At 35.5% G+C, this 16,528-nt stretch overlaps 1 protein-coding gene across 1 annotated transcript; it reads right to left on the bottom strand.

Moving 5' to 3' along the window:
• Positions 1–3,774: 3,774 nt before the first annotated feature.
• Positions 3,775–7,407, bottom strand: LOC131806974 (adult cuticle protein 1-like). The gene is made up of 2 exons (XM_059131967.1): positions 7,303–7,407; positions 3,775–4,588 (listed from the first exon to the last, which is right to left on the bottom strand). The coding sequence occupies exons 1-2, from the start codon at positions 7,306–7,308 to the stop codon at positions 4,184–4,186; spliced, it is 411 nt and encodes a 136-aa protein (XP_058987950.1). The 5' UTR covers positions 7,309–7,407; the 3' UTR covers positions 3,775–4,183.
• Positions 7,408–16,528: the final 9,121 nt, after the last annotated feature.

Raw genomic sequence — 16,528 nt, 5'->3', positions numbered from 1 at the left:
CTCGAAAGGACCATTCGCTTTGATCCAAACTAGGGACATCGTAATATTATTATAAAACTTAGATCGAGTTCGGAGATGGGCAATATCGGTCCGCTCCTACTAGCAACTCCCCACAAAAGGTCGACATTTAAAAAAAATATATTTTACTGCACAGAAAGAAATTCGATAATACGATTTTGCTCCAACTATACTACTAATATATGCATCAGTTCTAGGTCAGGCGCGAAAATGGACAATATCGGTCTACTTCTACAAGTGCCATCCCCACAAAGGGTCAACATTTTGAATAATTATAAACATAATAAAATGTGACATAAGAGTCCGATTGTTTTAAAAATTTCACATATCACTAAATTTCATTAACCCAAGATCTGGAGTGAATATGGGATATCCACTCCTTCCGGTACCTCCCCCATAAAGGGTCAAAATTTTAAATATCCATAAAGCCGAAATTAATATCCGATTCCATTCAAACTTGCCACATCTTCATATTTCTATCAACACAAGATCTGTTACATAGATGGTAGGTATCGGACCATTCCTTTTGGTACCTCCCCCACAAATGGTCCAAATTTTGAATAACCAAAACGAGCATAATATCCGAAATAAGCTTCAGATTTCCTTCAGATTTCACACATCTTAAAACTTCTACTAACAAAAGATCTGCTGTGAAGATGGGATATATCGGTCTACTCCTTCCCCCACAAAGTATCAACAATTTAAATATCCATTAAGATCACAAAATGCGAAATTAGTATCCGATTCCATTCAGAGTTTGTGCATCTCAATATTTCCGTCAACACAAGATCTGTTATAAAGATGGCCATTTCTTCTGGTACCTCCCCCAAAAATTTTGAAACACAGAACGTTCAAATAGAGTGAAATAAGCATCCTACTCTCTTAAAATTTCACACACACAAACTTTTTTGCAAACGCAAGATCTCTTGTGAAGATATGTATCTGTGAACTTCTTCTGGTACCTCAACCCCAAATGGTAACAATTTTCAATACTTTTATCTGTCATAACTTACGAAACGAGTCAACGATTCTTTACAACTGTAAATATTTTTATCAACCGGAATCCTGAGATGAATATGGAGTTTATAATTTCACCTAAAACTGGATATAAATGTTCGATTTGCTAGAAATTTTTCCCATACCAAAGATTGGTCTGTATGAGATCAAGTATTAAAATTGGATAGTTTGGTCGACTATATCGGGTACTTCGTGCTCATTTCAACATTTTCTACAAATTATCACATATCTCATATAAAGTTAAGGAAATAACCAATATAGTCCAAATCTGACACTTCCCAATATTTATATCATATTTTTAGGTCCGATAAGAAATGGACAATATCGGCCCATTCTTTCGGAGCTTACTCCTTACAATTTATTATGTTAATAATCATAACAGAAGTCCAAATCTATTTAAATAATCGAACATTGATTGAGGGTATACATCTGTCGGCAAAACAGCTGATACTTTTTATACTATTTTATCTGTATTAGATGAAATATGAAAATGGAATACTTCGGCCGGCTATATCTGGCACCTCGGGCATATTTTAACATTTTCTAAAACTTATCACATATTTCATATAAAGTGAAGGAAGTAGTCCAAACTTGGCACGTCGCATTATTTATATCATATTTATTCTGGTCCGATACGAAATGGACAATATTTGTCCATTACTTCGGAACCTACTCCAAAGAGGGTAAACAATTAGATTAATAACAGAAGTCAAAATATACTTAAATAATCGAACATTGGCTGAGGGTGTACATTTGTAGGCAAAACCTACTGAGTTGTCTTTTGTCTGCGGTCAGTTCACGATATTTTACAGCCCCATATAACAGTACCCCGATATTCGATATTTTGATAATTGTAGCTGCATTCTTCAATGCAATTGTCTGAAAATCCACAAAGAAGTTTCTATATAGGCCCACGATATCGATACCCCCCGATATTCGGTATTTTGGTGATTTTAGAGGAATTATTCTCCGGAATTGTTTTAAATTTCATATTTGGCGTTATTATCGGTACTACAGCCTATGGCAAACAATTAAATAAGAAGCTAAGTTCAGCCGGGCAGAACTTTCCATAAAAAAACAAGTAAAAAAGGTGTAAGTTCGGCCAGGCCGAACTTTGAATACCCTCCACCATTTGGAACAAATTTGGTAATTTTCAAAAAAATAAATAAAATCCGTTAAAAATTCTGTTAAAATCTTAAAAATACTGAATGTAGCCGTATATTAGGGTCTATACGAGGACGTGGACCTGCATAGGCAACTTTTGTCATTAACCATATACAATATTAAAAACCAAAACTTGAAAAAAACCTGTTTATAATGTAGCTAAAATCGTTAAATTCCGAATATAGGGAGGGAGTCCCAAGCGTGGGAGTTATAAACCATGAACCTGCACACACAATTTTCTGTCGTAGGCTGTAGTATCCATTACGAACTTCAAATACTAAATTTGAAAAAAATTCTGGTAATTAATGTCGCTAAGATCATGAAACTACCGAATATCGGGAGGTACCGTTATATGGGGGCTATACGAAAACGTGGACCTACATGGTCCATTTTCTGTCTTAGGCTGTAGTATTCATTACGAACTTCAAATACCAAATTTGAAACAATTCCGATAAATAATGTTGCTAAAATCAACAAAATACCGAATATCGAGAGGTACAGCTATATGGGGGCTATACGAAGGCGTGGACCTGCACAAACAATTTTCTGTCATAGGATGTAGTATCTATTACGAACTTCAAATACTAAATTTGAATACAAAATATACAAAGACGTGGACCTGTAGAGACAATTTTCTGTCTTAGGCTGGAGTATCCATTGCTAACTTCAAATACCAAATTTGAAACTATTCCGGAGAATAATGTCGCTAAAATCATAAAAATACCGAAAATCGGGGGGTACCGTTATATGAAGGCTATACTAAAACGTGGACCTACATGGCCGATTTTAAATACCAAAAGTCCTGCAGACATAACATACATATGAGTAAAATGTTATCAATCGACTTCAATTCATTCGGAAGCTAGAGTGATTTCCGCAGACGGACAGACGATTAGGCGGACGGACGTCGCTAAATCGAGATATGCTGATCAAGAATGTATATACTTTGTGGGGTCTGAAATGTATATTTCGAGGTGTTACAACGGGATGACAAACTTAATATACCCTCTATACTAGGGTAGAGGATATAAAAATATGAGGATACCAATAAACACAGAGGTATTTTGGTCCTTTTCATACAAACTTAATATACCCTTCATGCTATGGTGAAGGGTATAAAAATCCGTCGAAAAATATAGCTCAAAATAAAACCTTTATGTGGGGGTTAACAAAGACGTGGTGCTGGATATGTATTTTTCTGCCATAGGCTGTAGTAACAATTCTGAACCTTAAATACGAAATTCAAAAAAAAAATTAAACGTTTTTTTTTAAGTTTCGTATTTGAATATTGTAATGGCTTATGACAAAAATTACCTATGCAGGTAAATGTCGTCGTTTAGACCCTAATGTAATAGCTACATTCGGTATTTTTAAGATTTTAACAGAATTTTTACCTTATTTTATTGTGTTTGAGAATTGCCAAATTCGTCCCAAATGGAGGGTGTTCAAAGTTCGGTCCGGCCGAACTTACAGCTTATTTACTTGTTTAACTTTACTTTTAATTTTTATTCATAGGATATGTAATTTTCGTAACTTTTAAATATTTTCCCATCGTCAATCAATTGAAATGTGAGGTTTTTAGTTTTTTAATTGAGTTTATTTTCTTTTTTTTTTGACAATTATTTTGTTTTGCAATACTTTATATTTAAATTTTTAATAGTATATGTAATAGATGTACAGGTACAGTCGGAGATAATAAGTGGAAATACTAGTAGGAGACGTAGAAATTCTGTGTCATTTAATTTGAGAAAAGTAAAGAGTAGATTTGAAAATTGGGAAAAACGTTATAGAAATAGAGTAATTAAAGTTTTACAGTACAGTACTAGAAGAGAGACAGAGGAAGTATAGACATTGATAAAGTCAAGTTGAAAGGAAGTAGGAAACATTCTTAAAATTACGAAGCTAGATTAATACCACATCTTATCGCATCATTACATTGTTTGAGTATTTATATTCAGAATAAATTCTTGGTGGGATAGTGAACTTAATGTGTACCAGGAGCAGGGGCAACGTTTACGGATGTGGCTGAATTAACGTGACCAGCCAAGGGGGCAGTGTGAACAGCGCCACGTGTTTTGGCTACATAAACTCCATGACCATGAGTGGGTCCTTGGCTCAATGAAATACCGGGATAACCACCCCATCCACCATGACCATAGCCCCAAGCACCATGACCGCTGACATCAACAGCAGCTGGTGCAGCCCAGGCAGCACCATGACCACCCCAAGGTCCACCCCATGGACCACCCCAGGGTCCGCCCCATGGTCCTCCCAAAGGTCCGGCTGGGTGGACGGCAGATGTAACATACGAGACTCCGGGAGCATGTGCAGCCAACAACGACGATTGGACACCAACAGCGAGAGCCAACATGACTACGGCAAGGACGAACTGAAAGGAAAGGAGAAATAAAAATGAAAATAAATGGCATTTGTAAAAAAAAAAAACAGTAAAGAAAGGTAAAAAGTCGGACGGGCCGACGATATGACACCTCATATCACTATGAGTATTTAGTAGAGCTCCCGTAACAAAAAAGTTTATATTAATATAAGTATTATATTAACAACTATTTATTGATACAATAGATACACCGGACCGAGTTTCACCAAATGGTCAAATTTGGGTGATTATGAAAAAAATATTCAATTTAGGCTGATATTATAGTATTTTGAGCAATAACGGTAAAATTAGACGAAGATGCATATTGAAGCTAAATAAAAATCTGAACCGATCTCAATAAAATTTGGTAGAGGTATTTATGATCAGTATCTGATATCCGGTATCTAATAGCATTGTTGTGGAGAGCATATCACGCATGGGAGGGACTTAAAACCCCAAATCGGATGAAACATATATATGGCAGCTATAGCTATATCTGAACCGATTTTCACTAAATGAGAGAGATTCAGTTCATTTGGGCTGATATTAGCCATTTGGTGCACAATAAGCCTCATATCAGATAAAGATATATATGGGAGCTATATTCAAATCGATAAAAAATCGATAAAATCGATAAAATTTGACGAAATTATTTTTGGGCTGTGTCTGATATCTGCCACCAAATATTATTCTTGTGGAGTGTATGTGATGTAGTTGCTTCTTGACTTAATTCCATCGGATGTGCCAAAATTCAGTCGATTTGGGCTTATATTAGCCATTTGGTGCACAATAAACCTGAAATCAGATAAAGATTTGTATGGAATCTATATCCAAATCTGAACCGATCGTGACAAAGTTTTAGGCACTTATTTCTGAGTTGTATCTGATATCAGGTACCAAAGATCATCGCTGTGGAGTACGTATGTGATGAACTCAAAACCCAAAATCAGTTGAAACATATATATGGCAGCTATAGCTATATCTGAACCGATTTTCTCCAAAATTGGTAGCACTTGCTTTCCGCCGGATGTGCCAAATTCAGGTCATTTGGACTGATATTGGTCATTAGGTGCACAATTAAACCGAAATCGGTTGGAGATATATACGGAAGCTATGTCTACATTTGAACCGATTCTCACCAATTTCAATAGAGTTCGTCCTTGGGCCTAATAAATATTTTTTGGAAAATTTCAGCTCAATCGGATAATAAATGCGACCTGCATTTTGTTCACAAAAATGCATGTACAGATTGATGTGATTCTATGAAGATCCTCAAAAGTTACTATGGGTCTACCTCGCTTCCTTCTAAATGTTACCAACAAAACACATAATACCCTAACCACTATGTGATGTAGGGTATAAAAATGAATGCGATTCTTCATATGGAAAGGACCTCAACCTTATTATATATTTATTATATCCGTGCTCTCCTTGGCATGGATAGAAGACCAATAACGAAATGAAATGAAATTGGCATTCGAACTTTCTACGGACATCAAATCCCCTAACAACTGATTTTTTCCAACCAAATTATGTTCAGAATCTGCAATGCCTTGAATTTTATCCTGCCGGGCTTTGGCGTTCCAGTGAATAGGGAATGATATTTAGTGTCCTATTTTAATTCTGTGGGAGAACTAGATGGGCGAATAGATGGACGGGTCTATGTCGGATTGTATATCGGGTTTCTCACCCGGAATATTTTTGGCAACTGGAAGAGGTATCTATGACATTGAGCTCAAAATTAAGACGCCATCATCCTGGTGGTTATAATGTATTTATAGCCAATGAGCTTTGACACACTGTCTGGTTTTTTATATAGTCCTGGAACAGTGGCGCACTTTTTATAACCTCCACCATAGTACGGAGGGTATATTAAATTTGTCATTCCATTTGTAACACCTCGAAATATATATTTTAGACCCCACAAAGTATATTTATTCTTGATCAGCATAAAATTCTATGTCGATTTAACAATGTCCGTCCGTCTGTCCGTCTGTGTAAATCACTCTAGCTTCCGAACGAAATGAAGTAGATTGATAAAATTTTACTCAAATGTATATTATGTCGGCAGGACTTTTGGTATTGAAAAGGGGCATGTAGGTCCATGTTTTGATATAGCCCCCATATAACGGTACCTCCCGATTTTCGGTACTTTGTTGATTTTAGCGACATTATTCACCGGAATTGTTTCAAATTTGGTATTTGAAGTTCGTTATGGATACCACAGCCTAAGACAGAAAACGTCTTCGTATTGCCCCCATATAACGGTACCTCCCGATATTCGGTATTTTTATGGTTTCAGCTACATTATTCACCGAGTTTTTTTGGTTAAGTTTCGCATTTGAATATTGTAATGGCTTATGACAAAAGTTACCTAAGCAGGTCCATGTCGTCGTATAGACCCTAATGTGACAGCTACATTCGGTTTTTTTTTCAGATTTTAACAGAATTTTTGAGAATTGCCAAATTCGCTCCAAATGGTATTCAAAGTTCGGCTCGGCCAAACTTACAGCTTTTTTTACTTGTTTATTTTATTTTATAACACCGATTCAGATATCCCGCCTTTTAATTATTTTAATATTTTTTTATTCAGTTTTTCGAAATTTACACTTTAAAAATATTCTCAAAAAAATTTAATATTTTTAATTTAATTGTTTGGATTATATTTCAATACACTTTGAAAATAATTTCGTTTTCTAACTCTTTAATCTCAATAAAATAGTTACCTTCATGTTGTTGATGGGGTTGAGGATTAGAAGTAGAGTAAAGAAACAGAAAATTGACTGACTGACTGTTCTATTGAACTGTGCGGTGTTCAACAAATGATGTTTGAATTTATTCTGATTCTGTTTAACCAAATTAGAGTAACTTTTATACTCCCCAAAATCAGCTATGTTGCCGCTGACTTGTCTTGCGGCACAAGGCATTGTCATGGTTGTTTGATGTGTGAGTGTGTGTGTCTTTTTTCTCGTTTGTGCCACACCAAAATGTAAACAAAAACAAAAATTATGCGCATTGCAAGTGCAGGCCACACAAAAAATGTTTTTTAATAATCGTGGCACAAGAGCACTTTACACGGCAACGCCACCACCAACGCAAGCGTCAGCTGTTGAATGTTGTTACCCCCAGAGAATAAAGTTGCTGCTGCAATTGCGCAGTAATTATCTCAAACAATATGTGGTCTCTCAATGTGTTGCACTTAGGTTAGAATTCTATTCAACATAAAACTTATAACATGTTCTAGTCATTGAATCAAAGTACAAAATAATAAATATTGAGAAAATTTTAGGTATCTTGGACAAGAAGAAATTTTTATTTCAAAAAATGACATATTGGAAATAAATTTGAGATTGCAAATCATCTATTCAATAATTATATTTAGTTTTCTTTGAATGTTATGCAACCTAAAGATATTAACATAATTATAGTATGTGTTGGAAGAAAAACTGTTTGAAGTTCAATTAGACCGGAAATAAGATGCACTACATTGCTACATTTTAAATTGCATTTTACAGGCACCGATGATCTGTCTTGAGTGTACCATTCATTCGAAATTTAATTTCTCAATAATACGAGAAGAATTTTTTTTTCAATTGGAATCGAAAAAGACAAATTGAAATTATTTTGAAGTACTAAAGTACACTATATTTGGTAGCATTTCGTATCATGTGAACGGTTAGAGCTAAAAACGTGAAATTTGGAATGGGATCAAGTTTAAGTATGTACTCCTGTATATGAAAACCATTAAAGAAAATCTTAAAGTCGGGCGAGGCCGACTTTATGATACCCTACACCACTTTGCTAATTTAGTAGAGCTGCGCATAACAATTAAAAGTTTTTATGGGAGAATTCAGTCATACACGCTATGATTATAATTGTAATGTAAAGTTCAAAGGACTAAATATGTGGAAGAATTTGTATCTTTTAAATTCAGACTTATATTGCCCATTTGGTGCAGAATTAATTTGAAATCGGATAAAAATATATATGGGAGCTATATCCAAATCTGAACCGATCTCGATAAAATTTGGCACAGACATTTCTGAGCTGCATTTGATATATTTCCCTGAATATCGTTGTTACGGAGTGCATATTAGGGCTGTGGGTAACAAATATGACATGAATCGGAAGAACAATATATATGGGAGCTATAGCTATATCTGAACATATCTTCACCAAATTTGACATACTAGCTTCTAGACTCAATTCGGTCGTAAGTGCCAAATTTCATTCAATTTGGGTAATTATTAGACGTTTGGTGCACAATCAAAGGTAAATCGGACGAAATTATATATGGGAGCTATATCCAAATCTGAACCGATCTCGTTAAAATTTAGCAAATATATTTCTGAGCTGTACTTGATGTATTTACCTAAATATTGTTGTTACAGAGTGCATATTACGGCTACGAACGACAAAAATAGCAAATCGGATGAACAACATATATGGGAGCTATAGCTATATCTGAACCGATTTCTATCAAATTTGGCATACTTATTTTCAGGTCCAGTCTGATCGTACGTGCAAAATTCCATACTATTCGGACTGATATTACACGTTTGGTGCACAATAAAATACAAATCGGACGAAGATATATATGGGAGCTACATATAAATTTTGACCGATTATCTCCAATTTCAACAGGGTTCGTCCTTGGATCAAAAAAATTATTTGTGCAAAATTTCATCTGGATAGGGCAATAAATGCGAACTGTACTTTGTTTACAAAAATACATGGGCAGACGGACAGACGGACGGACGGACATAAATCGACTCAAAATGTGATTCTATGCAGATCATCAAAAGGAACTATGGGTCTATCTCGTTTCCTTTAGCCTGTTACAAACAAATGCACAAAGACATAATACCCTGACCACCTTGTGGTGTAGGGTATAAATACTAGATTTGGTATACTTCAAATTTAGAAGAACGGATGGAGCTGGAATCCTGAAATGTTGGCGGAGAGTAGGATTGGGATATGGAGGTAGTTTTTGCACGAACAGTAGAAAATGGTATTTAATTTGGTACAAATTAAATTTTGGGAAAACCGATAGAGTTGGAATCCTAAAATTTAGAAAAAAGATTACTATTGCATTGTGGGATTGTGGTACGTATAAAGTTTTGGAAATTCGATTATATGTGTACTGAATGGAACTAAATTTGGTACAATTTAAATTTTAGGAGAACCGATAGTGTTGGAATCCTGAAATTTGGAAATAAAATTTTAATTGGATTGTATGATGTTAGCAGTTATTAAAAAAATATGTACTTAAGATTACTAAATTTGGTACAAATTGGAATTTTGGAGAACTGATAGAGCTAGAATTCTGAAATTTGGAAATAAGATGTCTACTTGCCTATATTATTGAGGTCTGGAGCTAGTTTTGAAAATTCGCGGATTAGGATTGAGGTGTGTAAATTTTTGGGAATTCCATATAATTTATACTAAATTTGGAACAATATGGATTTGTGTGAGCCGATGGGACTGGAATCGTGAAATATGGAGATATTTTTGGAGATAACTACTAAAAGAGATAATAAATTGTGAAAAAATAGTGTTGATTATACGGATACACTTAGATTTCTGAATTTAACCAGTAACCAGACGAAACGGCTAAGAAAGTCAGTGAAATTCGCTCTAAAAGGATACGAAAAGTACTAAAAATTAAATACTTTGTCGGGCAAACGGAATGAGGTAGAATTCTGATATTTGGAACGAGAGTAACTGATGGAGTGCACGATAGATGGAAATTTGAACTTTAAGGTTACTTTTAAAATGATACTATTCGGTATCATGTGAACGGATAGAGCTAAAAAATTTAAATTTGGAATGAGAATCAAGATTAACAAGTAAGTAACATGCTGTAAGTTCGGCCGGGACTTTTAATACCATCCACCAAACGGTACAAATTTGGCAATTTCTAAAAAAAACCAGTAAGGAAAGCTCAAAAGTCGGGCGGGGCCGACTATATGATACCCTACACCACTATGCATATTTAGTAGAGCTCTCGTAAAAAGGTTTATACAGGGCATTTCAGAGCTCTATGAGATATTTGGTACAAAATCAAAATCTATCTAATTCTATCGTGCATTTTACGAACTATAGCTATCTCTGAACCGGGTTTCTCCACATTTTACGTATTATCTTCTAGACTGGTGATTTGGGCTGATATTGACCATTTAGTGCACATTTAACCCGAAATCGGATGAAGATATATATGAGAGCTATATCCAAATCTGAACCGATTTCGATAAAATTTGAAACAGCTATTCCTGTGCTCCATCTAATACCTGGTACCAAATATCACGGTTGTGGAGTGCATATTACGAATGTATGGGACTAAAACTCTACATCGGATGAAACATATATATGGTTGCTATATCTATATCTGAACCGATTTTCACTAAATTTGATATACTTGCTTCTAGGCTGAATTTGGTCCGATGTACTAAAATGCAGTCCATTTGGACTTATATCGGCCATTTGGTGCACAATTAACCCGAAATCGGATGAAGATATATATGGGAGCTATATCCAAATCTGAACCGATTTCGATAAAATTACAAACAGCTATTTCTGGGCTGTATCTTATATCTGGTACTAAATATCATTCTTGTGGAGTGCATATTACGAATGTGAGAGGCTTAAACACCAAATCGGATGAAAGATATATATGGGAGCTATAGCTATATCTGAACCGATTTTCTCCAAATTTGACATACTTGCTTCTAGGCCGAACTCGGTTGGGTGTGCCAAAATTCTGGTAATTTGGACTGATAGTGGACATTTGGTGCACATTTAACCCGAAATCGGATGAATATATATGTGGGGGCTATAGCTGCTTCTGAACCGATTTTCTCCAAATTTGTTGTATTTGCTTTAAGGCTAATCTCGGTCACATGTGCCAAAATTCGGGCCATTTGGGCTGATATTGGCTATTTGGTGGTCAATTAACCCGAAATCGGATGAAGATATATATGGGAGCTATATTCAAATCTGAACCGATTTCGATAAAATTTAAAACAGCTATTTCTGTGCTCCATCTAATACCTGGTACCAAATATCACGGTTGTGGAGTGCATAGTAGGAATGTTAGGGACTTAAAGATCAAATCGGATGAAAGATATATATGGGAGCTATAGCTATATCTGAACCGATTTTCTCCACATTTGATATATTTGCTTCTATGCCAAACTCGGTTGGGTGTGCCAAAATTCAGGTAATTTGGACTGATAGTGGACATTTGGTGCACATTTAACCCGAAATCGGATGAATATATATATGGGACCTATAGCTGTTTCTGAACCGATTTTCTCCAAATTTGTTGTATTTGCTTTAAGGCTAATCTCGGTCACATGTGCCAAAATTCGGGCCATTTGGGCTGATATTGGCCATTTGGTGCACATTTAACCCGAAATCGGATGAAGATATATATGGGAGCTATATCCAAATCTGAACCGATTTCGATAAAATTACAAACAGCTATTTCTGGGCTGTATCTTATATCTGGTACCAAATATCATTCTTGTGGAGTGCATATTACGAATGTGAGAGGCGTAAACACCAAATCGGATGAAAGATATATATGGGAGCTATAGCTATATCTGAACCGATTTTCTCCAAATTTGATATACTTGCTTCTAGGCCGAACTCGGTTGGGTGTGCCAAAATTCAGGTAATTTGGACTGATAGTGGACATTTGGTGCACATTTAACCCGAAATCGGATGAATATATATGGGAGCTATAGCTGTTTCTGAACCGATTTTCTCCAAATTTGTTGTATTTGCTTTAAGGCTAATCTCGGTCACATGTGCCAAAATTCGGGCCATTTGGGCTGATATTGGCCATTTGGTGCACATTTAACCCGAAATCGGATGAAGATATATATGGGAGCTATATCTAAATTTGATCCGATTCTCACCAATTTCAATAGGGTTCGTCCTTGGGCCAAAAAAATATTGTTTAGAAAATTTCATCTCAATCGGATAATAAATGCGACCTGCATTTTGTTCACAAGAATACATGGACAGACGGACGGACGGACAGACGGACTGACATGCATAAATCGACTCAGAAAGTGATTCTATGAAGGTTCTCAAAAGTAACTATGGGTCTATCTTGTTTCCTTCTCCATGTTACAAACAAATGCACAAAGACATAATACCCTTACCACTATGTGGTGTAGGGTATAAATATATATAAAATAAAATCCGTTAAAAATTCTGTTAAAATCTTAAATATGCCGAATGCCATGGACCTGCATAAGTTTGGTCATAAGTTATTACAATATTTAAATGCGAAACTTAAAAAAAATCTATTTTATGCCGTAATATGGGGGCTATACGAAGTCGTGGTCCTGCACAGACAATTTTCTGGCCTGGGATGAAGAATCCATTACGAACTTCACATGCGAAATTTGAAACAATTCCGGTAAATAATGTCGCTAAAATCATCAAAATACCGAATATTGGGGGGTACGGTATATGGGGGCTATACGAAGACGTGTTTTATGTTGAAGTATCTGTTTTATGCTGAAGTATCTATTACGAACTTCAAATACCAAACTTGGAGCGATTCCGTTAAATAATGTCGCTAAAATCATCAAAATACCGAATATCGGGGGTACCGTTATATGATAACCTCACAGATAATTTTCTGTTTTAGGCTGTAGTATCCATTACGAACTTCAAATGCCAAATTTGAAACAATTCCGGTAAATATTGTCGCTAAAATCATCAAAATACCGAATATCGGGAGGTACCGTTATATGGGGGCTATATGATAACTTGAACCTACATGGCCCATTTACGAACTTAACCTGCCTACTTGCAAAATATACACGTGTGCAAAATTTTAGCCTTCTATCTCAATTTGTTCGAGAGATAGCGTGATTACAACAGACAGACAGACGGACAGACAGACAGACAGACGCACAGACAGACGGACATGGCTAAATCGTCTTAGAATTTTACGCCGATCAAGAATATATACTTTATGGGGTCTGACATGAGTATTTCGAGGAGTTTCAAACGGAATGACAAAATTAATATAACCTCCATAGTATGGTGGAGGGTATAAAAAGTATGATTGATAAATAAAGGTGGTGTTGGAAATGTGTACTAAGTATGCGAAACTTGCTTAATTTAATAACAGGTAGTGTATTGAGTGAACAGGTAGTGTTTGAAATGTTAAATTTGGTATTAGAGTCGCAGTTCATGTATATGGAAGTTGTTTCGGAAGTGTGTACTATAGTTGCACGCAAAGTGCCAAATATTACGAAATTTCGTACTTTTTACCGGCGGTATATATGTATGAGATTTAGCGGTGGCTTCAAAAATCGTTCTATGTTAGTACGAAAAAGCAATAAATGGTACTAAATCTTGCATTGGATGAATGAATAGGGCTGGAATCCTTAAATGTTATAGTGTGTCTATGGCTCAGAGAACGAACTTGTTTTGGATATGCGTGATATATTTGCACTAAATTTAGTAATCATAGAAAACTGCACATAAAGGTCACTGTTGGTGTGCCACAAAGCGTGTCATTTTTGGTTGGGGATAGAGATGGAACACTGAAATTGAGTATCGGAGACACTGATGGTGCCTATGGTGGATAGAGGGAAATATAACTGTACGAAAAGTATGTTAAAAATTAAGGATAGAGCAGATTTGCATACAAAATTTTTTTGTCATAGGCTGTTACGAATTACGAATTTTAAATATGAATTTTCAAATAATACCGAACTACTGGTAAATTATGCATATATGCAAAATTTTAGCCTTCTATCTCAATTCGTTCAAAAGATAGATCGTCTTAGAATTTTACGCTGATCCAGAATATATATACTTTGTATGGTCTATTATAAATATTTCGAGGAGTTACAAACGGAATGACAAAGTTAATATCCACCACCATTCTATGGAGGGTATAATAATGGATAGGCAACAATAACTCTTGTGTTTTCGGAGAAGCGTCAATTTTAGCTCTTGGCGGAGTGACTCCATGAATATTGGCCTCATTAGACAAGATGATTTGGTTTAAGTATCCAATCAGCAATAAAAAATCTTTATTGATGAACAACTTGCCCATGTCGTTATGAAAAATACTGTCTAATGATTTTGTGGGACATCAAACTGGGCAATACTCTTCAACGTTTTCCCAACAGCATACATTTTTAAAACCAATTCCTGTATTGCTATCCGACAAGGTGCTCCACGATAACCCAACTTTTATTTATTTTTGCGAACTTTTTCCAATTTTGTATGTGCTAATATTTATAACCTGCACCACAATCTGTCAGATCCATATTTACTTTTGATGATCTGCATAGAATCACATTCCGTCCGTCTGTCATGTATTTTTGTAAATGAAGTACAGTCGCATTTATAGCCCGATCAAGATACAATTTTGCACAAAACATTTGTTGGGTTCAAGAACGAACCCAATTGAGATTATAGTTAATCGGTCATATATATCTTCGCCCGATTTGCCTTTAAATATGTACCTGATTTGTAATGTTAGTTCAAAAAGGATGGAATTTAGCACACTCAACTAAATTGAACTCAACTAGAAACAAGAATGTAAAATTTGGTGGAAATAGGTTCAGATATAGCTATAGCTCCCATATATATTATTCATCCGATTTGTTAATTTTTTTCCTCTACAGCCGTAATATGCACTTCATGACAAAGATATTCGGAGTAATATATTAAATTAATTTCAGAAGAACCTTTGCCAAATTTTATCTAAATCGGTTCAGATTTGGATATATTCTCATTTATATCTCCACTCGATTTCAAGTTTATTGTGCACTAAAACATTAACATAAACCCGAATTGAATAGATTTTGGCACCTACAAACGAATTTACCATGGAAGATAGTGTATCAAATTTGGTGAAAAGCACCATTTGGAACGAATTAGAAAATTTTCAAAAAAAAAAAAAAAGAAATAAAATCCATTAAAAATTCTTTTAAAATCTTTAAAATATCTAATATAGGAAGGTGCCGATATACGGGGGGGGATATACGATATTGTGGACCAATAAATACAAATCTATGTCTGCGTGTAAAGTACTCACAAGGAACTCCTTGTGTGGATTTTCAGATAATTCCATTGCAAAAAGTGGCTAAAATCATCAAAATAGCGAATATAGGGGAGTACCGTTATATGGGGGATATACGATATTGTGGACCTATATAGACAATTCCGTTTCAGGGGTAAAGTGCTCACAAAGAACTCCGTGTGTGGATTTTCAGACAATATGATTGGTAAATATGGCTAAAATCATCAAAATACCGAATATCGCGGGGTACCGTTATATGGGAGCTATACGTTATCGTTAACCTATATAGAGAATTCTCTGTCGGGAGGTAAAGTGCTCACAAAGAACCCCTTGTGTACAAAGAACCCCTTGGGACCATTCAGTTGAAAAATATGGCTAAAAACATCAAAATACCGAATATGGGGGGTAGCTTTATATGAGGGCTATACGATATTGTGGACCTATATAGATAATTCTCTGCTGAGGTATAAAGTACCCACAAGGAACTCCTTGTGTGTATTTTCAGACAATTCCGATGAAAAATGTGGGTAAAATCATAAAAATATCGAATATCGGGGGGTACCGTTATATGGGGGATATACGATATCGTGGACCTGTATAGACAATTCTCTCTCAGGGGGTAAAGTACCCGCAAGGAACTCCTTGTGTGGATTTTTAGACAATTCCGTTGAAAAATGTGGGTAAAATCATCAAAATACCGAATATCGGGGGGTACCGTTATATGGGGGCTATACGATATCGTGGACCGATATAGCCCATCTTCGAACTTGACCTGCCTGCAGACAAAAGAGAGATCTGTGCAAAATTTTAGCTTCCTATCTTAATTCGTTTAGACTGTAGCGTGATTACAAAAGACGGACAGGGCTAAATCGCCTTAGAATTTTACG

The sequence above is a fragment of the Musca domestica genome, unplaced genomic scaffold, assembly GCF_030504385.1.
Source record: "Musca domestica strain aabys unplaced genomic scaffold, Musca_domestica.polishedcontigs.V.1.1 11, whole genome shotgun sequence".
NCBI classification, from domain to species: Eukaryota; Metazoa; Arthropoda; class Insecta; order Diptera; family Muscidae; genus Musca; species Musca domestica.
The sequence above is the reverse complement of the archived record's forward strand: the minus strand, read 5'-3'. Positions and strand labels throughout refer to the sequence as shown.